Raw genomic sequence first — 26,107 nt, 5'->3', positions numbered from 1 at the left:
GGTCTCTCTATACTGAACGGACTGGATACCAAAAAGTTTGAATTATTTTTCAGGATGAGTGTCACAACTTTATTAAAGTTCTTCTAAAGAAAAACGATGATACTTTGTTTGTCTGCGGAACTAATGCCTTCAACCCTTCCTGCAGAAACTATAAGGTAAATGCTATCTTGTCTCTTGGAACCACACAGCCCGGAGGTATTTCATCATTTACTGTGATTGCGCCTGCAGTAACCTAAGAGGGTTAATTCAACACCGCCTGGGTTCCTCTCCCTTGTTCGACTTAACCTATTGCTCCACATGAGTGATCCTGAGCAAGCTTCTCAGCTTCCTGTTTGTTCAGGATTGATGGACGTGGCTTTAAAGAGCCGACCCAGCGAAGTTCATTTTTGTAAAACCCTATTCTCTATTGTTCAGAACGCCAACATAGGTACCACATAGTGGATTTCCTCTCTCTCCCTTTCTCTTTTTCCCTCCCACCCTACCATCTCCTCTCGGAGCACAAAAACACACTTATACTGTGAACGATTCCTATTTTTAAAGGGATCTCAAAAGCATGCCATTGGAAACTGCAGACTTTCCTCTAGGTAAGATTTTCAAGAATACAGGAATTTAATCCCATTCAGCACTCGGCTTACTTGACTATGGCCTTACTTATCTTGGCCTTTATGCAAGGGGAAAAAAATTAACCCTCGCAGCATTAATAAATCTAGTTAGTTCTGATGCAGCTGATGGTGGTGTTGCTGAAGGAGCAAAGATGGCAATGATCTGAGGTCTTGGCTCTACCTCTCTGGCTTTCCTTGTCCCTTCTTTCTGCAACAGTCTGTCATTCAGCAAACCCGTACTGAGTTTCTCCCGCGACCAGGCATTGACGTTGTAAAGACAGATAGGAGGCCTCCATCCTTAGGGAAGCCAGACGGGGAGAAGAAAACTGCAGTCCCATGGGTTTGCTGCCATGGTGACATAATGCAGAGCATGATGGAAGCATCACAGAAAAGTGCTTATATCAGCCTGAGATGTGGAGTCAGGGAAAGCTTCCAGAAGGAGGTAGACGACTCCCGTCTTCAAGTGTTCCCTCCTGCTGTCCCCACGTATGGAACACAACACCCCAGCCCAGGAGAAACCCAAGCGTCTGTGATTGCCGAGAACCTGACACAGTGTCTCCAAACAGGTGTTCAATTGATTATGTGGGGTAAATGGTGAATGAGATAATGCCTAACCTCAGTCTTAGAGAAGAAGGAGAAGTTACCAAATGAAGGGAGAAGGGCATTCCAGGTAGGGGAACAGCATGAACAAAGGCACGGAGTAAGAAACAGTCTACTGAGCTTGAGAAACTGCATTTGGTTCTGAAGTGCTGGACTGTGGGGTGACAAGTGACAACAAAAAAGAGCCTAGAGAGGGAGGTGGCCTCAGGGATTAAGGGAGGAGATGAGATTCAGGAAATACTTAAGTGACAAAAACCAGGAGGCTTTACTAATTAACAAGAAGCACAGGATAAGGAGAGACAGGAGTTAAGAACGACTGCAGGACTATCTCCTGGGTGGGTGGACGGATGGGGTGGCCACCAGTTTGGACAGGGAGTAAAGGAAGAGCAGTGGGGTTGAGGGGGTGGTGGTGAGAACACGGGGGTTCCATTTTGCACGTTAGGAGTATGCCTGGCACCATGGATGGCAATGCCTACGGGACATGAATAAAGATCTCCAACAAGAAGATGGACGGGTCAACCTTGATTGAGGGAGTGACATGGGGAGCGTATCTAGATTTGGGTTTCACCAGCATAAAGTGAAACCTTAGGGGTGTGAAGAATGAGCAAAGAAATGTTGGGCTGATATCAGGACCAGAGAGCTCACCAGCCTGGATGTGACAGTTTTAAAAGACTGCCTTAGCATAGACATCGGAGGGAGGGTCTATTTTACCCTCATGCTCATCTTCCATCTTATGTTTGGAAACGGGCACCAGCAGGGTCAGGATTAGGGTGAGGCAAGTGAGGCATCTGGCTCAGGAGCAACATGTAAGGGAGGGGGCATCAAAAAATTCAGTAATCAAGATAAATGATATTTTCAATGCAGTATTTTTTTAAATCTAAATTAATGCAAAAAATACTGTCATATCCAAATTTTAAATAATGACAGGAGCCAATTCAGGGCTGTAATAGACGCAGCAGTCCAGTCAAACATTCAGCCAGTAACGGTATACTGGAGCTCGGACTTTAATTCTACCACTTAATGTTCCATCCCCGTGTGTCATTGTTTAGGACTCATTAAGATGAATGCTTCTAACAAATCCTAACAAATTCCCTAGCTGGAAAGCTATCTTTTATGACAAATTACAGGTTTTCTTGGCACTGTGATACCCGGCCTGCAAGTGGTCCAGCTCATTCTTCCTGCACGTGTTCTATTCCCCAGGATGCTTCAGCTCTAAGGGATGTCTTCACCACTCCCTTGTTCTAGCCACACCTGCTGAAACATGTTCCAGGAGCCTGGGCCTCTCAGAAACCACAGACAGGATACATCTAGCATGGCAAATGGTAGTGAAAACCCTTGGCATTGCTCAGACAAGTGTTTTTACACTCTCGGGGCACAGAGGGACTTTGCTGAGGATGTGGGACATAATGTATTTGGCTGCAGGGAGAATGGACAGCCTCTCTCTTAAGTGCTTGTTATCTCCAGATCAGGACCAAAGGGTCAAAGCAAAAACAATGACCAGTCTTCCACTAACCCAACTCTCAGAGCGCAGAAGTGTCAAGTTAAACTATTTGAAGCAGGAGAGTGACAAAATTTTGGTCTCTGCTTCTGCACCGTGCCCTGACTTAACACAATTTTTGTAACAGAAGTAAGCTGAATATATTAGAGAGATTAGAGCCCCAAATAAGATTATCTGGGGAAGAATTCTGAAGGCTGCCCACTATAAATCTACAACTACACTCCATACCTTTTCCCTCCTGTTCTCTAAACCTCTTGAACTTCCACACAAGTCAGGCTGGTTCTTAGTATAATTATCTGTACCCTATGGTGATTTAATTTACTAGGAGCTGCTGTTAAGTCTAAGATCTGATGACTGCTACAAGGATTAGTTCTTACTTCATGGAAGGAGGATTTCACCATGGCATTGTTTTTGTCTCTGGACTTTTCCAAGTTCCCAAACCAATACATTAATTCTTGACTAGCCCTTGACTAGCTATAGCTATAGCCGCTTTTTTAGAAGTAGGTACATTTTAAAAAATATATCCCCACTGTATATTATTGTTTCCCCATTGCCAGGATTACAGCATGCACTGCTTGGGATAACAGCATTTCCGTTGGATCACTGGGTACCAAGCATTACTTTGAATACTTGCCACAGACCGCAAAGTCTGTCACAGTTCAGCAGGAAGCTCTTCTTGGGACAAAATATTAGGAAAAGACTTTCATAAAAATGTGCTGGGAGAAGCGTACATTTGCTTTAAAGGATGTCTAACTTGAACATCTTTTCCCTAAAATTACATTTTTAACACACTGCTTTATGTGATTCTCGGCTACAGTTTAAACAAATAGGATGGCTTCGATGGGGGAGATTTCAAAGTGCTTGTACATAGAAAGGGCCTGTCATATCCCTGAAAAGGTTTCTGTGGGTTGAGGGCAAAGGGCTAGTGTTGGACCGCACTAGCGGCTGCTCAGTAAGAACCTCGCTCCTTCCTCCTGGGCAGCAACTCCAAGCACCTTGATTTAAGGCACCCTGATTTAGTGCTAAAGGCCTTTTCACAGATCCTTCCTCAGCACCAGTGCTGTCTTAGGTTTATCTTCTTTCTGTTTTCATATATGTAGTCAAACCAGGCAACTGCCAGATGATAAACAAAATACCCTAAAACCATAAAGAAGACTGAACTACAGAGAGGGTCAAAACATTAATAATGTGGAGGAGATCTCTCTAGGGACTCTGTGGTGCTGAGATTTAAATTCTAGGACGATCCATGGTGTAAGGAAGAAGCCTGTGTGGTAGGAACCCCCTTAATTATTGGTCTAGGTGGGCCCACCACTGACCAGTGTTAGTGGCTGATCATCAGAGGTTCATTTCCTGCTCACATCACAGTCAAGTATGGGTCAGTGAGAGAGGTTCTGTTCTATGAGAAGGTTATTCAGAAAGCCAGCTCCATTCTGCTCTTGTGTCTGCCATCTCTCAGGATCGTGGAATTCTCCACTGGATCCTCTGTATCTAAGGGAAGAATGTGGAAAGAGAGCAAGAGGGGAGGACCCTGGAAGGTTTTTAGAGGCCAGACCTAGAGGCGGTGCAGAGCCTTACACACACCCCATTGGCCAGAGCTCAGTCATGTGATCATACCTGACCTGCAAGGGAGGATGGGAAATGTAGTTTAGTGTGATATGTAGGAAAGGGAAATGAAATTTGGTGAACAGCTAGTAAGGCCCTGCCTCACCTGCAAATGCCTATGCAGCCGGACAGGTAACTCACAGGAGTGAAGCAAGCAGGTTGTCAGGATAATCTGTGGGTGAAGGGGCCCTGGTGCTAAAGACCACATGCCTGTTTGAAGAAAATGGCAGGGGCTGCCACTACTCAAGTATAGCCTGCTGCCACTTGGGTAAGAACAGCCTAAACTGACTATCCAACTTGTTCAAAAGAAGCAAGAAATCCAGGTTTTTATATGCAATCTCCCTGTTTTAAAATAGGGCTCACAGGGGCTTCCCTGGTGGCACAGTGGTTAAGAATCCACCTGCCAACGCAGGGGACACGGGTTCGAGCCCTGGTCTGGGAAGATCCCACATGCCACGGAGCAACTGAGCCCGTGAGCCACAATTACTGAGCCTGCGCTCTAGAGCCCACAAGCCACAACTACTGAGCCCACGTGCCACAACTACTGAAGCCCGTGTGCCTAGAGCCCATGCTCTGCAACACAAGAAGCCTACGCACCACAACAAAGAGTAGCCCCTGCTCAGCACAACTAGAGAAAGACCGCGCACAGCAACAAAGACCCAATGCAGCAAAAATAAATAAATAAAGTTTTTTAAAAAAGGGCTCACAGGCAGGCCAGTAATAACCTCTAGCCAGTAATAACCTCTAGCTCACAGGAACAAGGCCAGGGTTGGACATTAGGAGACAGAAGTCAAGCAGCAGCCTGTGGCTGTTGGGAGCCTCTCAGCTTCTGGGCCTTTCTTACCTGCACAGTCTGAGGATGGGACGTGTTTCTGAAGTAGGTACACAGGCTACCTGAGCTCTGCTTGCATCCATGTTTTTGTACCTTTGCTGATGCCATACTATTCTTATCAGGTAACCCGAGAAAGAATTTCAGCGTCGAATTCTAGGATTTAACCCACAAAGGCAGGACTCCTCGGGCACAACAAAACCAAAACTGAAGTCATTCTCTATAGAGTTCATGACTCAACAGATAATTCATGGGGAGTAGAGGAAGGAGGGGAATTAAGTTTTCCTGGTGTCTGCCTCAGAAATTCCTTTTCCAAGGAGAAAGATGCTACTTCTTGAGCATTCCAGAAGGATACTCTTTATTGGAATAAAGGAATCTCTTTATTGTAGTGGTTCAGAGTCAAGCAGACATGACTGAATTTCTGACTCTCCTAGCTGTAGAATCTTAGTCAAGTGACTTAATCTCTCTAAACCTCAGCTTCGTCATCTGAAACCGAAAGACTTAACCTCAGAGGGTATGCGAGGATTATTTGCACCATGCATATGAATTACTTAGCAAATTAAGAGCTTTGTAAATATTAGTTGCTATTACTACTGTTGGTTGCTGTTGTTCTTAATTAAGTCCTATTATTTCATTTAGATGGATACTTTGGAACCTTTTGGGGATGAATTTAGTGGAATGGCCAGATGCCCTTACGATGCCAAACATGCCAACATTGCACTGTTTGCAGGTAAATGACCTGATTTCTTCTCACTGCATTTGCTTTTTTGTGTGCTCAGCCTGTGGCTGCACATCTACTCTGGAGGATTTGCAGAGTCACAGTTGTACTCTGACTCTCTAGTGAACAGTGTAATTAACAATGCCTTTTCCATTTGAAATTCATATGGAAATTGTACTTTTGCTTCTTAAGAAAAGTCTTTGCCACGCTTACCCCATGCTTTCGTGCCTTCAGAAAGAATAACAACTTTGTACTGAACATGCGACATACTGGTTAGGGCATGTTTGGGCTGAAATAATAGAAAATCCCACCTTGAACCACCAATGTGGATTGAGTATTTAAGGTAGGGTAGACTTCGGGGTTGGTTTGATTCAACAACTCAGTCATCTCATCCAGGACACAGGTCCTTTTCATTTCTCTGCTCTGCTTCCTTTCTTTCTCTGAGAGAGACTGGCTGCTCTCAGAGTCACAGGATGGCTGCCGGGGCTCAACTAGGGCTACATGTCCTCTTGTCTACATACAGAAGGGAGAAGGAAAGAGACAAAAGGAAGCTTTTGGAAGCTCTATGAGAGCAGTGAGACCACACACTCAGAAGTTACCAGCAAACATCTTCTCAAATATCATTGACCTGATTAGGTTACATGCCTTTCTCTGATAGAAAAATTGTAGTGGCCAAGGGGATAATGCTGATTAGCTGAGGTTGACCCTTACTCCCCATCCCTACTCCTTCCCTTCCATTGCAAAGGATGTAAAACAGCAGCAAGTAAGCCATGACTTTCAGATTGGGATTTTTGTGTACGCATGTGTGTGTGTTTTAATTAGAAATTTATTTAGGAATTCACTGCCGGCTGTGCACGTGGAGGTGGGTACAGGGAGAAGTGTTGGTATAATAGTGATTGTTATGGCATGTAATAAAGCAGTTAGCTATAATTTCCATCACAGCAGCTAAAAACTCACATCCTAGCCAGATAAGAGACTTTAGGGCTCTGATTATGAAAAAAGATTAGCTCCTTGAACTTCATCCTCAATGTCATCCATTTGTGGGCCTGAATCGGCAGTCAAAGATTGAAGAAGTGGTTTGTGACAGGTTCAGAAGGAAAGGTTTCTCAGGTTCTCCTCCAAAGGTAGAGCACAGTATTGTCGGGAAGCAGCACTCTGAGAAACACAAAGTCTTGTAAACCTGTTTGTAAGCACGGCCAGGGGCAAGGCCAGTGGTAAGAGTGTTTGAGTATATTCTCAAGTGCATAACTTCTGCAGCAACACTTCTCTGACACTTGGCACCCGCATTAGTCAGTACCATGGAGGATGTGGGCTGCAGTGGAGAACACAAGTTTAACCATGAACTAAAAAGAAGTAGCCTGAGGTAGAAAGAGGAGAATGGGCAGAGTGTTTACTAAGGCCACCAAGCTTCCAGAAGCAAGCCATGTGAGACCAACCTGTGACTGCGCCTCTGCCCCCTCCAACAGGTATATCTGAATCAGTGTTCACTGAAATGTCTGAAATCTCATAAAAGCTCAGCCCTTATAAACAGAAGGTATTTGTTGCACCTCAACGGTTGCCACATTACGAAGAGTGCCAAAATAGTACTTGATTTTACAAGTAAAAGTTCTGGTGAGATACCCAGTGTGGAATGTAAAACAAAGAGACAGGGGAGTGTTCAACAGCAATAACCACACACGCGCAGACAGTGTTCCCACTGCCCTCCACTCTTCAGTTGTATCTGTATGTCCTGGGGCTATGATTCTATAGGAAAAGTTGTGATTTTTGTAGACATATGTTTATCGATAGAAAGGTGTGCTGTCTGCAGTTAAAATCTAACCCGAACAGTCAACACGTACTGATATATGAATGCCAATAATGTAGATGTGAAGATAGCTCTATCCTGAAACTAAGCAAATGTCAGTTAAGACCAAAAGTAGACATCAAGAACTTTGCTTAGGTATGTTTGGATAAGATTTTTTTTTTTTAAATCATATGCTTATTCCACAAGTGGAAGAGCTTAAAAGAATACTGCGTTGTATATAAACCACTTTTGAAGATGCTTTCGAAGCCACAATTAATGAAGATATGTCATCCATTAAAAATGAGCCAAGGAAGTAATTTTTTATATTAAATATAATCAGTGTTTCCATTTCATCTACATAGATTTTGCTATTCCAGAACAGCCCATTTGATTATCTGTGTAAACAATGCTTGCTAATCCGGGAAAAGAACCCCAAATTTCAAGGATTCACCTTCAGTCATCTTCGCTCTCTTCTGCCTTGAATGTATCCTCAAGCATAAGTCCCAAAGAGCATGAATTCTTAAAGAAAGACCAATTTGAACTCAGCACCATCCCTTCCCCCCGACCCCTTTACTTTGGCTTCTTATATATCAGAATGTTCTCAGTCTGTGACTTTGGAAATACTGAAGCAAATACTTCTTAAATGGAAAGCTAGATTGGCAGGGCTTAGTGGCTCTCACAACTGAGGTAAAGAGGAGCAGAGACCCGCAGGATACACGTAGCAATTTTAGTCAGCTCTTTTTTGCTTATGAATCCCCTTTCTTCAACTTCCCTCACCAGCTCAGGCCGAGGACGCTGTTACTTCTGCTTGCACTTAAATTTTCTGGTGATACAATCAGCCTCTATCTTTCCCTGGGCTCTTACCTAATCCAGTTTACCACGGTGTGGTGGCAGTTGCAGTGTCCAAGAGGCCTTGGCCTTGAGATTTCAGTCAAGGTACATCTAATTGAGCGAAGCAAACAACATTTTTCATTTACCCTGTTCCCTGAGCTGCTGCTGCTTAGAAATTGCCGTGCAATTTAAGAAATGAAAAATGTTTCATCTCTCATGATCCCAATTTAAAATGGTTAGGAATGTGGGCCAAGTGTTTTCCCAGAGACTCTTGGGCTTTTCCCAGGTGCCCTATCTTATTTGCCTGATACAGGAAAGCCGGGCGGGGGAGGCCTCTATTATTGCCCCATGCCCACTGTCTTGCTGCAACTCCGACCACCTCTTCTCTTTCTCTTCGAAGACGGAAAACTGTACTCTGCTACAGTGACTGACTTCCTTGCCATTGATGCAGTCATTTACCGGAGTCTTGGAGACAGCCCAACCCTACGGACCGTCAAGCATGATTCAAAATGGTTGAAAGGTGAACAAACAATTAAAAGAAGAAAGGAGGGGAGGTGGGGGAGATACATATCCTGAGGGAGATTCAGAGCCTGGATGGACCAGACTGTAGTTGCATTTTAGTAATGGCTTCTCACAGACAGGAAGGTGGAAATTGCACCTTTTGCCCCCAGTTGATTTATTTACCTCCCCTTTTCACTTCCCATGAGTTTCTGGAGTGTTATCAAAACTACCAATGCCACTATAATAGAACACGTGACATTTATCTTTCCTGCTTCAAGCTCTCATTTCAGAGTCCCACGTGAAAACAACTAAACACTTCATTCATGGAAGGGAACAGGGGATTGGAGGTGGTGGGGAACAGGAAAAAAGCTGTTCACAACCCTGTATGAGTCAAGGGTGACAAAGAGATGTGTACAAAATCCATTCTGTAATTTGAGCGCTGTATTGTGGAAAATAAAATTACATAGATATGCAAAACTCATTTATTCTTCATTGTTCATTGCAACTGCTTCTGAAAGATAAAATCTGTAGGCTTAAATGCTTTCTGAAATCACCAGCACTTGCATGTGTGAAGTCACTAGAAATGGTTAGTGTTAACCAAATGTCTAATGGCCCTACACTTTTAATTAATAACATGTCTTTGGTTGCAGCTGATTGCAGTTCTTTTAACTCTGTGTGACATGTCCCCAATTAAAGTGCCCATTTGTCCACAGAACCGTATTTTGTCCAAGCGGTAGATTATGGAGACTACATCTACTTCTTCTTTAGGGAAATAGCGGTGGAGTACAACACCATGGGAAAGGTAAGAGGGGAGGATGTCTCAATTTTGGGCCAGTGTGGTTATCAATGACTTTGAAATAAGAACCATAAATCTGGCTTCCCTGGTGGCGCAGTGGTTGAGAATCTGCCTGCTAATGCAGGGCACACGGGTTCGAGCCCTGGTCTGGGAAGATCCCACATGCCACGGAGCAACTGGGCCCGTGAGCCACAATTACTGAGCCTGCGCGTCTGGAGCCTGTGCTCCGCAACAAGAGAGACCGCGATAGTGAGAGGCCCGCGCACCGCGATGAAGAGTGGCCCCCACTTGCCAGAACTAGAGAAAGCCCTCGCACAGAAACCAAGACCCAACACAGCCATAAATAAATAAATAAATAAATAATTTAAAAAAAAAAAAAAAAAAAAAAAAAAGAACCATAAATCTAATGACAAGGTCATCGTTTTGAGAAGATCCAGCCAAAGACTAGTGGAAGTGAAACATTTTGCTTCCTCAAACCCCTGTATGCTTTTTCTGAGTAGTAACAGATTACAGGGAAACCTCTTAAATGTTTATATTGAAAATTTAATAGATAGATGTTGGGTTGATTTCATACTGAGTTTCAAGCACCTTAAGATGTGGTTTCCAGGTCCACTCATCAGGTTTTTTTGTTTTAAATTGAGTCGCTCCAGAGAGAGAGTGTAAATATTCAATATCTTTTAAGAAAACCAAGGGTCTTGACTGTATTACAAAAAGCAATAGAACACTTAGGGGATGTCTATTTCAGTTATTTTTATCAGAGAGTAGATCAAGATCACTAAGTTAGAGGGCACAATTCAGTGCCAGGGTGGCTTGCACAGTTAGAGGAATTCAGAGTATGAGATGCAGAGCCCAGAGGCAGCTAGTGAGGATGGCAGAGATGGTGCATACAAGCGTGCTTTTGTTTGAGGAAATAAAAAGCTAAGCAGTCTGTATGGAAATGAGTTTATGTGGCTGGGAGCTGATCCCCTGAAGGATTTATGGCTCTGTATTAAATGCCACAGCCTTATCTTTCAAAACATGCTGTTCCAATGCTGAGTTTTTCCCTTCTTTTTTTTTTTGCTACTGATTTTAGAAACACAGGATTAAATTAAGCACCTTGTTGTTCTGTTTCTGTTTTCTAAGAAAGGCAAATTCTACTAAGATCTCCACGAAAAGTAAGTGCATTTCATTTTCTCCATGTTTCTCCTCTGCAGGTAGTTTTCCCAAGAGTGGCTCAGGTTTGTAAGAATGACATGGGAGGGTCACAAAGAGTCCTGGAGAAACAGTGGACATCTTTCCTTAAAGCTCGCCTGAACTGCTCAGTTCCAGGGGACTCTCATTTTTATTTCAACATCCTGCAGGCAGTTACAGACGTGATTCGTATTAATGGCCGTGATGTTGTCCTGGCAACCTTTTCCACACCTTATAACAGGTAACCATGCCCTGGCTGTGTGGACTTAATCGGTCCTTCCTGGCTTCCTTTTCCCAAGGGGTTCTTGTCTAATACACAAGATTTGCAACTGATGGAAAAATTGCCATTCACTATTTGTAGCTAAGAAGCACTTAACATTCAGTTTCCATCAACAAATTAACAGTCATTTATAAGCACTGTTAGAGTAGGATTCTGGAGAAAGTAATTAGATAAATTATAACAATATAGTCTTTTCATATACCTGGAGTATAAACACCATTCATGTGCTATTTCTCAATCCCTCCAGTAATCTTGAAAAGTGAATACCGTATAAACACTATTCATGTGCTATTTCTCAATCCCTCCAGTAATCTTGAAAAGTGAATACTGTTGCCTTCTTTTTACACTTGAGGAAACTGGGTTCAATTATACTATCTGGTCCAGGTAGCCAATAGATGGAAGAAGCAGCTTTGGAACTCAAGAATGTTCCTCCTTTCCCTTCTAGGTCATCTAACATTTTATTTGACTTTTAATATTTCTAGGACTGGATCAGTAATTTTTGAAGTAAAAATACTGGAAACTTATTAAAATGCTACAGAGTGAAATTTAGGAATTAGATGAGTCCATCTTGCATCCCACCTAAGGGACCCTGGTTATTATCCTGTCAGAGGAACCAGGATCCCAACCACAGCACTACTGTCTGACTCTGGACGGTTCTACTGAGGATTTACAAGTCATCAAACGTTGCACGGAGAAATACTGTCTCAGCCTGTTCATCCCTATTTTTGTATTTTCTTAAGCTAAGACACTGAGCTATTAAATGGCATGCTAATAACTGTCCCTGGAACAGTGAAATGTGTAGAGACTAAAGAACAGAAGGAAGAGGGACACTATGTTCCCTGGTACTTGGCCCTCCCAGACCTTAGAGTACTAGCACCGTTGTGTGGAAATGATCCTAACTCTGGCCATGGTCATGAAATTGAAACGCATGTACTATATTCTCACTTCCATGTAGAATTTTGTGTGTTCCATATGATCTTCCGTAAGGAACGCACTGTTTTGTTTTGGATTATACTTTTTACAAAAACTTTGAAGAACTTGATGAGTGGCTAGATGACAGGATAGCTGCTAGGAAGAAATGCTTAAGAACTGGGTAGAGCCTAGAACAGAGCTAGCTGAAAGATGAAATAATGTTCCTCAATTATATGGAGGGCAAGAGTCAAGAGTTCCCCACTGAAGAGATATGAAAACATAAACCCATATTGCAGCAAGAAGTATTTAGTTAGGTTTAAATAAGCTGCAACCATCTGAAGGAATTTTTAGACTTGAGAATAGAAAAGATAAAAAAATTCAGGCCTTGACTGCTCATACCTTGGAACTGATGTATCTAGTAGTGTTGAAAAAGAATACTATTTTGGAACACAGAATGTAGGTGCCAGTGGAGTTTCAGAGCACATTTCTAATTTTTTTGTATGTTTTTTGAGAGGGTGAGTCACTTCATGATTACAATAGAGTAGTAGATTCCTGCGTATTATGTATACTCCCATTTAAAGAATTTTCTTAAAAGGGCCCTAGGAAACATTCAATTAGCGCATGCTAATGCAGTCTCAGAAACCGTATTTGTTTAATAAAATCAGAAAATGGCAAAGATATGCATACCAGTTTTCATATATAAATTATAGTCCCTCTCTTGTTTTACTCCCTCTGGTTTCATCCCTCTCCACCGGATCCTCCACACATGCACACTTCATCACGTCAGGTTGTTTCAGATCCTTTAGGTGCTCCTCTTTGCCCTGGGGATAAAGCCCAGCTTCCTTGGCATAGCATGCAGGCCCCCTCATGGTCAGGCACGGGCTCCTCCTCCGGCGCAGAGGGCTTACTGGAGCTTGCTCATGCCCTGCTCTCTGCCAAGTCTGCCCGCCCAACCCATGTCTGTTTGCCCATTGAACCCCCGGGAATGCTCCAAGCCTCAGCTCCAGCTGCCTCCCATGGAACCCTGCACAAACCTCTTTTTTACCAGATTGTGTTGGAATATTTGTTATTGTTGCTATTATTATCACTTGTTGTTGTTTTTGTTGTTGTTTTCTTACACACTGAACTGTGAGTCAGCTGAGAGCAGGATTCTCTTACTTACTGAGCATTCACTGCTTGAGATTAGGGATTCCATAAATATATGCTGAATGAACAGAAGATGGGAAGACAGGGAGGGGATAAAGTAGGGAAGGAAAAAGAAAGGATTTACAAATGAGTATAACCTTAGGAAGATTATAAAACCCTAGGGTATCTTTAGTTGTTATGAAGTGCCTCATAAAATACTTCAGTATTTATCCTATTTTTCTTAATATTTAAAGTAAATAGGTACACCTCTTACTTTTAGGAAAGTGAGATGTGGAGAGAGTCTTACAAAATTAAATAATGCTGGGGGTTCTGAAATTTCAAAACAAATGGGGATCATTGTCTTATTATAGACTCAATACTGTGAATACACACACACACACACACACACACACACATGCTACATACTTTAAAATTCATCCTGCCACCTTGTTTTAAATAAGCTTTCTAATCCTCTCCCTATTTCTTGCTTTATTAGTAGTACTTCATAATTGTGTTATGAAATTAAAGATGGCATAAAATTCTCCTAATCATATATGAAGTGATTTCCGTATCCTTTCAACATCTGCAAAATCAGGACTAAATCATTCTTTCTCCCTGGATGATGGTCATGCTGCAGAGTGCTTGTGTCTTGCCCTGGATGTTTCTGTGTGCAGTGACCCACCACCTCAAAGCCTGATTAAAACTGTTGGCCAGCCAGTGGCTGAAATTTATTTGATCAAAATCAAGGAATGACCGCAGTCAAAAACAAACATGGGTTTAAGCAGTGTACCTAGATGAATGAATAATTCATGTCTGTTCACCACTGATGAAAAAAAAAAAATCCCAAAATCCTTCTAGGAGTGCCAGGCAAGAATGTAATTATAGGTAGAGATTACTGTCATTATTATTATTTAGCACTTAATAGAGCATTTTATTTGCAAAGTGTTGGTGCTTTAGAGATTTAAATTGTTTAGTCTTATGCAAATAAACAGGAAGTAAACTTTGCAACGTACAGTGACTAACATAAAATATGGTTGGGTTCCTCACACGTACATCCTCACTCCTGAAGTCCTTGGCTTGAGGAACCAAATTCAAAGAAGGAATATGTGAACAGTAGGGGCACTTTTACTTCAAATTTTCACCAATATTAGAGACGTAGAATGTTGTCCAAACATTTTATCTTTGGTTTAAAGACGGATAATTTCAGGGAATTCATGAAACTTATAAATCACCAGCTCAACCATTCCTCCTTTATAAACAAAAGCAGTGCCAGACACAAGACATAAAGAGACTTTCTTCTATGATTCTGCTGTAACTAGCCCTTTCTTTAAGGCCACTGATGCAAATTTGAGTCACAGAAACATTCTCCTTATGCGCTAGGATCCCTTACATTTATAGTGTTCAGGATACGAACATTAAATTTCAACTGCCCGTACTAGGAAAGTTACTTTGGAGTATATTTTCCAAACTGCATGCGTAACTGTTGCGTGAATAACACTTTGTGTGAAATGTCCTACTGCAGCATCCCTGGGTCTGCAGTGTGTGCCTATGACATGCATGATGTCGCCATTGTTTTTACTGGGAGATTCAAAGAACAGAAGTCTCCAGATTCCACGTGGACACCAGTTCCTGATGAACGAGTGCCTAAGCCTAGGTATGTGCAAATATTTATACGGCTTTCTTGAATTTCTAGAAATGGTGCCATTTGCTCCCCTGAAAATAAGCATCTTATAAACTGCACACTAGTGCCTTCCATGCTGGCCACGCAGATACAAACGCCAACACAATAGAAAGGCCGGTGAGGCCGTTTGCCTGCATTCCCTTAACCGAAACCCCAAATTACCTATAGTTGTATTCAAAACAGTGACTCTCTAGTCTTTTCCTTAGACTCTCTATCTGTGGATTACACAATGCAATCCTAGGATGACAGGAATCATCTGGTCCAGCAGCCCCAATGGTCTACAGTTGACGAAACTGAGGCCGAGAGAGGTATAAAGTGAGTTGCGCAAGTTCACATCGCTGGGGAGATGATTTCCACCGCCCCTCCCTGCTTCTCTTCAGTTTTACAGAGACCCATGTCTCTCAGCCTTAAAAAAATGTAAAATATAAGTGGTGTTCCCTGGATTTTGTGACTAGACTGGATCAGAACGGATCCCGGACTCTGGGCCAAGGGCAGCAGGTACAATGGGCCATTATTAGGATGTCTCTGGTCTGCCAGGTTCTGGTCTGTTTGGGGCCCAGATGCACTGTCGATTCTCCCCTCCCCAAAATGTGCCCCAGAAGTGCTTTCATGAGGAACCTATTGTTGAGAGACAATACAGAGACCTTTTGGTCCTGTGGAATATCTATCAAATCCTCACACTAAACCAGTTAACTCATTCCTCCTAACTGGGACAGGATGAAACTCTCTCCCAACCCTGTGCCTGCCCTCTTTATGGGGCACACACTGCGTACCTCCCATCACAGCATTCGAAATCTAGGTTATATAGAAACATCCCTGTGTGTTCGGCTTCCTCCACTTAATTTGTGGAAGGAAACCCAGCGTCTTCTAAACTTTTTTGGTTTCCAACTCTCTCCTCCGACATCCAATCCCCCACACAAAACACCCAGCCTAATTCACTTAATTAAACTAAGATAATATGAAACACTGTACCCAAGGGAGAAACCCCTACAGTTCATCCATTTTCATCCCCTGAATTAAATGGCATGTGCATTCTCTGTTATTTATGGAGAGGAGACTAGGTGTAAAAAGCATACCCTGGCAACCTCAGATAGATTCTCTAAGTCATTGCCTGGGATTCTTAGCTACCTTCCAGGTAAGCAGGAAGGGGAGTTAAGCTTGAGGGGTCAGGTTTCAGGGAGTACTTAAGTAATATGCTTCCCTGGGTATCGAAAGATGGTGTCACTCAGCCGTCACCAGGACACATGCTTCAAGTGACTTTCTACTGGTGGCAGCATGTTTGCTTTCATCCTTCCACGTGCTGGCCTGTCTCTCTTACAGATATCTGGACGCTTTCACTGGCTGGCTGGGTTAGTGCCATGAAAGCGTGTGCCTGGGGCTAGACCCTGCCAGTGTTGACAGGGTCCACTTTTCTCTCCTGCACCAATGGGCAAAGCAGGTGTCTGGACAAGACTGGCGCTGGTGTTTCCTTCCCTGATCTGACCTTGCTGAGATGTCCCTTGACTCCTAAAACCATATAATTTCTTTTAGAAATGAATTTTCAGTGTCATTGTTCAGAAATTTTAAAAATGCCTTTTCAGGCAAGAATTTCAGTGTAAATGGCTTTTCATACCTACCCAAATCAAACAAAAACAATAAAAAACAAAACCCAAATGTTCTCTGACCCCCTAGTAATGAGAGATGGTTATACTGAGTCTAGCAGGTATGTAAGGCTGGCAGCTTTTTGAACGCCTTTGTTTTCTACATTTGTGAAGAAGTCAGCCCAATTGTCTCTTTTGGTGGAGCAAATGCCTCCAGAAGTTCTCGCAGTGTTTTAAGACAGACAGAGCAGTCCCAGAGACGTGCAAACCAAACCCTCACCTGTTTCAAGCTCCCTCACTGTTTGTGGGGTGGGTTTGTGCTTCTGGCGGGGAAGCCAAGCTGCTCCCAGCCAAGGCTGAACTGTCCTGGCTCAGGCTTCTCTATGGAGTGAGGAGGTGGCCCTGAGGAAATCTAAGCATATTTTTTGGTGGCATTATGCATTGTTCAGCTTCCTCTGCTCAGCCTACGGTATGTTCTCCCTCATGCAATATGCACAGAGAAGCAGTTCATTCAAAGAGTTTGCCATAAAGCATGATATAAGCCCCCTCTCCCTTTGTTCCTTTTTAGGCCAGGTTGCTGTGCTGGCTCATCCTCCTTAGAAAAATATGCAACCTCCAATGAATTTCCTGACGATACCCTGAATTTCATCAAAACGCACCCGCTCATGGACGAGGCCGTGCCCTCCGTCATCAACAAGCCATGGTTCCTGAGGACGATGGTCAGGTGGGTGTCAAGCAAACTATGTCCTCACTGGATTCTCCCGTTCCTTCCCATGCTTACGGAACCTATCATCAGTGGATCACAATTTGAAATGCCACAAACATCTTCTGTTATCCTGGGCATTGATTCAGCTCTGAAGTCCCGGGCACATGGGTGGATGCCACCAAACCCCATGACCACATTCCCAGTGAACACAGTTCAGATAGTTTCAGGCTAATTGGACACACGCCAGCAATCAGAGGAAACAAAGATATCTCCTTCTGCGTTAGCCTGTTGATCCCATGTGTGTAAGAGCAGAGGAGCAGTGAAGAGAATTAGTCAATGGATGTAAATACCTATTTGGTTGGACATGGTTGCAAAACATGCTGCAGATGTCATCCGAGCACTATCCCTAGATTGTTAGCTGTCATACGGAGCATGGACTAATGGAGCATTTGCACAAGTATACCAGCATGAAGGGTTCATACTTCAGCATTTGTTGTCTGGAGTGGTGGCCAACGGAGAAGGGATAGCTGATTAGAAATCTGTGATAACATTAAATACTCCTCCTTCTCATATTTATTTAGGGCTTATTGCCAAACAGTTCAACAGGCTTTCCCAAGTACCATCCAGTTTTGGCAGTCATCAAACAAAATGTTAATTAACTTTACCACCATTTCTTAAACAGCAACTTTATTGAAAGATATTAAAGTATTGGGTTGGCCAAAAGGTTCATTCGGTTTTTTCCATAAGATGGCTCTAGTAGAACTTAGTTGTCTTTAATTTCATTCAAAGCAATTTTGTTAGACTGTATGTGACAGCTGTCATATCGGTGTGCATTTTAAAAAAGACTTATCAAAATTGGTGAATTTTTGTGTAGCCATTTTAATACTGAAGATGGAAGAAAAAAAGCAACATTTTCAGCATATTATGCTTTATTATTTCAAGAAAGGTAAAAACGCAACCGAAATGCCAGAAAAGATTTGTGCAGTGTATAGAGAAGGTGCTGTGACTGATTGAACCTGTCAAAAGTGGTTTGCGAAGTTTCGTGCTGGAGATTTCTCACTGGACGATGCTCCATGGTCAGGTAGACCAGTTGACGTTGATAGCGATCAGATCGAGACATTAATTGAGAACAATCGAAGTTATACCATGCAGGAGATAACCAACATACTCAAAATATCCAAATCAAGCGTTGAAAATCATTTCCACCAGCTTGGTTATGTTAATCGCTTTGATGTTTGGGTTCCACATAAATTAAGCAAAAAAAACCTTGACCATATTTCTGCATGTGATTCTCCACTTAAATGTAATGAAAACGCTCCATTTTTGAAACAAATTGTGACGGGTGATGAAGAGTGGATACTGTACAATAATATGGAACAGAAGAGATCGTGGGGCAAGCGAAATGAACCACCACCAACCACACCAAAGGCCGGTCTTCATCCAAAGAAGGTGATGTTGCGTACATGGTGGGATTGGAAGGGAGTCCTCTATTATGAGCTCCTTCTGGAAAACCAAACAGTTTCAACAAGTACTGCTCCCAATTAGACCAACCGAATGCAGCACCTGATGAAAAGCGTCCAGAATTATATGATGCATTAGATAATGCAAGACCGCATGTTTCTTCAATGACCAGGCAAAAACTGTTACGGTTTGGCCGGGGTTCTGATTCATCTGCCGTATTGACCAGACATTGCACCTTTGGATTTCCATTTATTTAGGTCTTTACAAAATTCTCTTAATGGAAAAATTTCAATTCCCTGGAAGACTGTAAAAGGCACCTGGAACAGTTCCATGCTCAAAAAGATTAACAGTTTTGGAAAGATGGAATTATGAAGTTGCCTGAAAAATGGCAGAAGGTAGTGGAACAAAAGGGTGAATGTGTTGTTCAGTAAAGTTCTTGGTGAAAATGAAAAATGTGTCTTTTATTTTTACTTAAAAACCGAAGGCAGTTTTTGGCCAACCCAATACTATAATGGCTCTTGCCCGTAAGATGGAAACCATGGTATGTAACTTGCAGAAGAGTCCATGTTTTCCGGTTCCTGCCATGATGCTTAAGGAGAAAAGGGTATCCATGGAGTGTTGAACGGCTATGGGATTTCAGAGAAGGAAGATGCCCAATAGGACTTATCTAGGCAGGCAACAGGACTAACGCCCTTCACCTTTGGCTTTAGATGGATCTTGTTTGGCTTGTATATCCATTTATTTATTAATATTGCCATTAGCACTCTACCTCCCCATCCTTCAGAACTCTCTACCCCTCTGTACACAATCAGAAAGCTTTCCAGTCTGACATTTTGTTGACAAGTCTTGGCACTTCAGAGAAAGAGTATGGAAAAATGGTAGCCGCTGCTTTTCTTTTCAGTGTTCAATGAAATGTTAGCTGTGATGGGATAGTGGCTAGTACTTTGCATGGCTAAATATTAAATGAATTCACTTATTATTTCTTCCCCTCTTCACAGCAGACATCAGTCTTTCCTTGTTGTTCATCAAAGGGATAATTGCTGAGTGGTTTCAGATGGTGATGGCTACGTATTTATTATGTAACTTGGCCTCCACACATACATACCTCTTTCCTCCCCTTGGAGCCATACTAATGCTCTACATATGGAAATAAAGGAGCAGAACAGCTTGAGAGCATTATTCATATGCATATATTTTTCTTGAGGTTATTACTAGAAAGCTCTATCCCAATTGTTTGAAGTGGAAAAGGGGACACTTTAATGAAAGACCAACAAAGAGATAAAAAATGTGATCCTGTCATTTTAGATACCGCCTGACCAAAATTGCGGTGGACACCGCTGCTGGGCCATATCAGAATCACACTGTGGTTTTCCTGGGATCAGAGAAAGGAATCATCTTGAAGTTCTTGGCCAGGATAGGAAACAGTGGTTTCCTAAATGACAGCCTTTTCCTGGAGGAGATGAGCGTCTACAACCCTGAAAAGTGCGTAGAATGTTTGGTTCTTTCCTAGTAATTATTTGTTACTTTATTATCTTTTCCATTCAGAGAAATCATGGCAGACTTAGATTTTATGCACTTAGGTGACTTTTAGTATTATTTGTAAAAATCTTTTCATACATTAAAAGCATTATTTTCTCCTTGCTAATAATGTGTGTGTTTATATAAACACATACATTGTGTGTTTATGTGTATGTGTGTGGGTGCACACATAAGGTTCTGTTTCCCGTTCAGTTGGATCAGATTAAGAGATCTAACCTTGTGCTCTGGGAGGTGGGGTGTTAAGGGTGGTGGCAGGAAAAAGAGAACTGACCCAAGAGAGACTCTGAATGATATTATCCTGCCTTATAAAATTAGGTGCAGCTATGATGGAGTAGAAGACAAGAGGATTATGGGCATGCAACTGGACAAAGCAAGCAGCTCTCTGTATGTTGCATTTTCCACTTGTGTGATAAAGGTTCCCCTTGGCCGGTGTGAACGACATGGGAAGTGCAAAAAGTATGTATTTGCCTCATTGATCATTAGAAAGTCCACAGTGCTTAGAAAAGAGTCCTAGGTAGCTCACAGTCATCCTCTTCCCGCAGAACCTGTATCGCTTCCAGAGACCCCTACTGTGGGTGGGTAAAGGAAGGAGGTGCCTGTGCCCATCTGTCACCTGGCAGTAGGTAAGGAGCCCGAGGTGTGGGAGAGTATAAAGTGGCCTAGACGTACAATTAATTGCGCTCACACACGCCACCGCCACTCAGCCTTCCGTGCACAAATCTCATCAATACGACTGCCGGTTGTTCTCCCTCCTTTGCCCATTTCGTAGAACAACCCAACATCACGTGGCAGATTTCCAATTGATTAATCATCCATCCTCAGACTAATTAAAAACAGAGAAAAACAACACAGTGGACTTCTAAGTATTCCCTGGAGAGAGGGACAAGATGGTACATGCCTTGATCATCACAGTGCGAGGACAGCAGAGAAAGGGAGCAAGAGGGTACCAATTAGATTAGTGATGTGGTTTGTCCAGCCATAGCAAAACTGGCTCTTCTAATTGACCACCCAGGGCTGAGAAGAAACTGCGGAGCATTTGTTAAGCAATGCATTTGTACTGCAAGCATAGTGTATACATGCAATAAACCTCTCCCCTGCACTGAAGAACAGTTGACCCTATTACTTGTTAGGGAGTAAATCAATTCTTGGCATTTCTCCAGCAGATCAGCTAGATCAAGCTAGTCTACCATGCACGTGATTTTGATGCTTAGAATCGTTACCCTGACTTTAAATGCCTGGATGGTATTAGCTCAAAGGTTTTATGCTTTTACTTCAGCGGATGTGAAATCCAAAAGAACATTTGGAAAAATATTCGACGTGTGTCCTTGACAGGTTATGGCAATTCAAGGAAGGTGCCAGATGGCAGCACAGTTCTTTCTTAGCCATTTCTTCAACTTCCTCTGATCTAAAGGGCAAAAAGAATCGTCCTCACATCACTCTGAGCCCCCTCTCCCATTTGAGAATAGCTAGTCAAACAGACAGGAGGCCATATCTGATGACCACCGCCTGCATAACTTGAGGGAAAGTATTTCCATATACAGAGCTAATGGTAACTATCAAGTCTGACCTGGAAATTTGACTAATGCAAAGGGTTGACTCACCATTTATTATTAGATCAGCTTTGTGAGTAGCAATATTGACCTACCACAGTGTTAAAGCTTTGTATCTTTTCACGGGAACCTTGAAGTGAAGGAGAAAGGATCACAGTGCACAGTGAGGGAAGCTGAGAAATGACCTATCTCCTTTCTTTAGTCAAGGTGTGACCAAAAGTAGTAAGACTGGTTTTTAAGAATCATTTTAAAGTCAACATGAGAACATTTCATTGTTCAAAACATGTGGAACTCTCTTTGGAAGGTGGCCTTCAGGGCCTGGTGCATATTGGCTTTCATTACCACTAGAAATCTTTATCCTTTGAGGATGAATTTGATTTTTAATACAACATAAAAACACTGGAAAACGAACATGGTGCATTATTAGGTCAAGGTTTGACTTTCCAAAAAGTTTTCCTATATGGCTCATAAGTAAACTCTGAAGGCAGTTACAAAACAGGAGTTTCAGTTATGGTGTAGAAAGAAGCGCAAAGTTCCCCCCAAAAAGGACAAGACTCCTTTGGAGTATTCCAGTGTGTTTATTTAAAAATCAAAAGAGATATTATTAGGATTGATCTTATTCATGGTGTAATAGTTTATACAGCCCAAAGGTGACCTTAAAAGAAGAGTGAGCTTGTAGAGGAGCATGAGGGCAATACTCCTGAGGACTGGGCCTGGGGCAGGAGTGAACGCAACACCTGAGTGGTCTCAGCAAGATGCACCGCCATGTCCGTCCTCTCAGGGGCCCACATATCCACTGACCATTTGAACACTGTGTTATACAAAGCTACTTCTAAGCAAAGAAACGGATAAAGGTCTAGGAAGGCAAGAGTTGGGGCAAAAGAGAGGAAAATACTTTTTTTTAATTTAGAGACTTCTGTATCACTTACGTAAGGAGTGTGTGTTAACATGTAAACTTCTCAGATATTTAAGAAATGCTCAGGGCATCAGAGGCAAAGAGTGATATAGGTAATCCACAAACTAATTAACTCCCTGCATAACACCTGAATTAACTGTCTAAAACATGGCTTCTCTTGGGAGATTCACGAAGGACTCATTTCTGTAAGCTTTGGAGATAAACTTTCGAGCTGTTACCTACTTTTTTTGCACCTGTCACTCAATTTATCAAACTGTGTTAGTTGCTTTAGTGAAACTTAAGATGCATCCTGCAATAGACTCATATCATTGAGTTTGCGTCTATCTTTCTTCTCTTCCCTCCTTTTTTTTGAAGACTGACTTTTGAACAGGACATAGAGCGTGGCAACACAGATGGCCTGGGAGACTGTCACAGTAAGTAGAGCTTTTTATCCATTTGGATATTTATTCTATAAAAAAGATGCTTTTATAGACTGGGCTAGAAACATGACCCCACATGTGACACTGAGTGCAGCTGCCTCTAAAACATGCATAAATAACAGAAATCACCTTCTAAATATCAAAGAAAACAGTGTGTTTTGAAGCCTCTGTTGCCAATGCTGTTGCCATAAATGCTGGCATCTATTTCATTATCATAATGCTGTGGGACAAATTCACTCTAGAGGATGTCTGCTACAGCAGAGCAGTAAGTTACATCAGCATTTCCATTTAAAACCAGTTTTGCTGTTTTTAAAGATATGTTATTGCCATAATTTTCAGCCAAATAATAAAAAGACTGATCACTGTACTCTAGCTTTTTAATTGAATGGGACTATTTTATTTCTCTTGAACATATCGATTAACAAAATCAATTATTTTTTAAATTAGATTTATGTTTATTACCATTTGCAGTAGAAAAAAATTTCAGAAAGAACCCACTACGTACAAGGTGACTCAAAATAACCTTTTTATAAGAACTGACCTACTATACTAATCTCAGAGTTCATTTCAAAAGTTATTACATGCTAACATTTTAGTTAGGACTTTTTATAAAGGATCCTGGTCAAAGGTCTGCCCAGTTGTCCAGTGATCTGATTAATATCAACATTCTCCTGAAAATGCTTTATTAATGCTAATTTAGAGAATAATGCCATACTCTTGGAAAACATTTAGTTTGCCATGTTTTAAATGTTGTATGTGATAAATTTCAAGAAGCCTGCATTCAGAATGGCACCAAAAATAGCTCCGAAGGGAATGAAACTATATTACTTCTGACATGTGATTTGATAATGAAAATCATGGATATAGCTCTAAATCTTTGAGCCATGAGTCCTGAAATTACAGATTCTAAGGTGCCATTTAATACCTTATCTTTTCTAGAAAACAGACATAATCAAATAAATAGGGCCACAGACAGCCTCATCTCCAAATTCTTGGCCGTATTTTTTTTTTGGTTTGCAAATATATACCGGAAAAAGCTTCTTCTTATGTCTTCACACACAAAATCTGAATTAAGAAATCAGCACAGGAGACAGTGTCATCACCAAAAGATCTGCTACGTGTGTGCAATGAAACAATTTGATGTTTGATTTGGTGGCTCTTGATCATGTTGGTGCCTTTTTAGGGAAACAGGTTTCGGTTGGTATGTATGTCTGAGTGAACTTAATTAGCTGATTTTAGTGAATAATTTTCTCCATAATTTTATGATTCGATGATATAGGCATCTAGAAAAATAGGGGTGTCAATTTGGGTTGAATAGGTAAATATATGAAAAAGGTGAAAGTGCTACCGGCTCTCTAGAGCATCCACTACACCAGCAGGCTCACACCACGCCTGGGTCCTCAGGCAGAGCGCGGGGCAGACCCTCAGGCCCCAGGCCAGTGATTTACTCTTCCGTCTCAGTGGTCAAGCCTCTGTGTTTTCGTGTGCTCCGTAACTCGACCCCCACTCCTGCTGAGGCACGTAGGGTGCCTGCTCCAGGCAGGAGGTAATGCCTTTCCTAGTGGCTTCTCTGCTCCTGGGCGCCCACTGGAGCATGACCTACTGCTGTTAGACATATCTAGTCACACACAGGCATTCAAAGGATTTAGATATTTGGTGCACAATGACTCTTTAACAGGAGTTTTAGGGGAAATGAGGAAACCATAAAGAGCCAGTGTCAGAGGCTGAGTAGCAGGCTGAGTGAACAAGTGACGTGACCCAGGCACACAGTGGGGGCACGCGTGTGCACACACACACACATATGTATGTTGCCTATGTGTGTGATTTTTATTTTTGTTTATTTCCTAACTAAGACCCCTGCTGAGTTCAGAACATTGTGATACTGGACAGTTCCTCACAGCATGGTTGGGAGGATGAAATGAGAGAGAATGTAAAGAAAAAGTGCTTTGTAAGTGTGGTCCAGATGTCACTCACTTTATCCACATACACATCCCTCTGTAGGGAGTAGGGCTTAGGTATAATCGCAGTTACCATTCCTTCCACTAACTTGCTTTTTCTCTGCCTCTTGGCAGCAAAGGCATGACTTTGAGGAAGCTCACTTGGGAAAGAGATAGTATAAGGATATGAAATCGGACCAAATATGAAGCATCTTCTATTACAAGCAGAAAGTAAAAAGCACTTACTTAGTATTGGGGATCGTATGTTAGCACAGCTCTGTACCAGCTCACTCCCACTTACTACGGAAGTCACACTGAGCAGAGTGCTAAATGCTAAGTAACTTACTCCCCCCTTCTGTCTTTCAGATTCCTTCGTGGCACTGAATGGTAAGGAAGATATTACTCATAATTTAACAGCAATGGAAATATATTTGAGAAATCCTGTTTCACTAAACCTCTTATTTTCGAATTTTACGTTTCTTTTTAAATTAATTTTTAAATTCTCATTATTTTTTATAGACATTTCAACTCCTCTACCAGATCATGAAATGTCTTACAACACAGTATATGGTCAGTTTATGGGTTATTTTTTTTTTTATTCTTCGAGCCATTCATCCTGTGGTAGTTTATAATCTTCATTCCTAAACATCATGGACCAGATTCTTTGCTACTTCAGGGCCCCAATTCACTAAAATTATTCATAGATTTCATGATGCTTCAAAAATTACTCTACATATATGAGACAACTGACATGTGAGAATGAGTCCTACATTTTTAATCCACAGAACATGAAATATGCCAACCTTAGGGAATTTGGTGAATGCATTTAATGAGTTCTTGAGGGAGAAGAAATTGCTTTTGGACATAAGTACATCCAAGATAAAAGAACAGTGCTTATAACTCATAGGCCATAGCTCCTTAACTGATAGATAGTATCATTCCCCAAAATGCTGACTTTCAGAACAATACCCTCTGCAGGGAAATCTATACAGAGTGCAGATACTAAGTTCTTATTAGGCAAAACTTTCCAATATAGCCATCGAAATTTAATCACACGAAGAGTATGAATAT

At 42.0% G+C, this 26,107-nt stretch overlaps 1 protein-coding gene across 6 annotated transcripts in view; it reads left to right on the top strand.

Moving 5' to 3' along the window:
- The window catches only part of SEMA6A (semaphorin 6A), a 126,065-nt gene that overhangs the window by 74,311 nt on the left and 25,647 nt on the right, over positions 1-26,107 (top strand). For 3 of the 6 annotated variants that reach the window (XM_007192131.2, XM_007192127.2, XM_007192128.2), the window contains exons 6-18: positions 54-155; positions 5,771-5,861; positions 8,864-8,983; positions 9,678-9,766; positions 10,954-11,171; positions 14,770-14,901; positions 17,077-17,232; positions 19,981-20,157; positions 20,530-20,670; positions 20,757-20,837; positions 23,035-23,093; positions 25,403-25,423; positions 25,556-25,606. In XM_007192131.2, coding sequence (XP_007192193.1) covers positions 54-155; positions 5,771-5,861; positions 8,864-8,983; positions 9,678-9,766; positions 10,954-11,171; positions 14,770-14,901; positions 17,077-17,232; positions 19,981-20,157; positions 20,530-20,670; positions 20,757-20,837; positions 23,035-23,093; positions 25,403-25,423; positions 25,556-25,606 — 1,438 coding nt within the window. The remainder of the gene's footprint in view (positions 1-53; positions 156-5,770; positions 5,862-8,863; positions 8,984-9,677; positions 9,767-10,953; positions 11,172-14,769; positions 14,902-17,076; positions 17,233-19,980; positions 20,158-20,529; positions 20,671-20,756; positions 20,838-23,034; positions 23,094-25,402; positions 25,424-25,555; positions 25,607-26,107) is intronic. The other 3 variants (XM_007192132.2, XM_007192129.2, XM_007192130.2) reach the window with 2 other exon arrangements.

Source organism: Balaenoptera acutorostrata, chromosome 2, assembly GCF_949987535.1.
Source record: "Balaenoptera acutorostrata chromosome 2, mBalAcu1.1, whole genome shotgun sequence".
Lineage (NCBI taxonomy): Eukaryota > Metazoa > Chordata > Mammalia > Artiodactyla > Balaenopteridae > Balaenoptera > Balaenoptera acutorostrata.
This window is presented reverse-complemented; position numbering and strand designations above follow the sequence as displayed.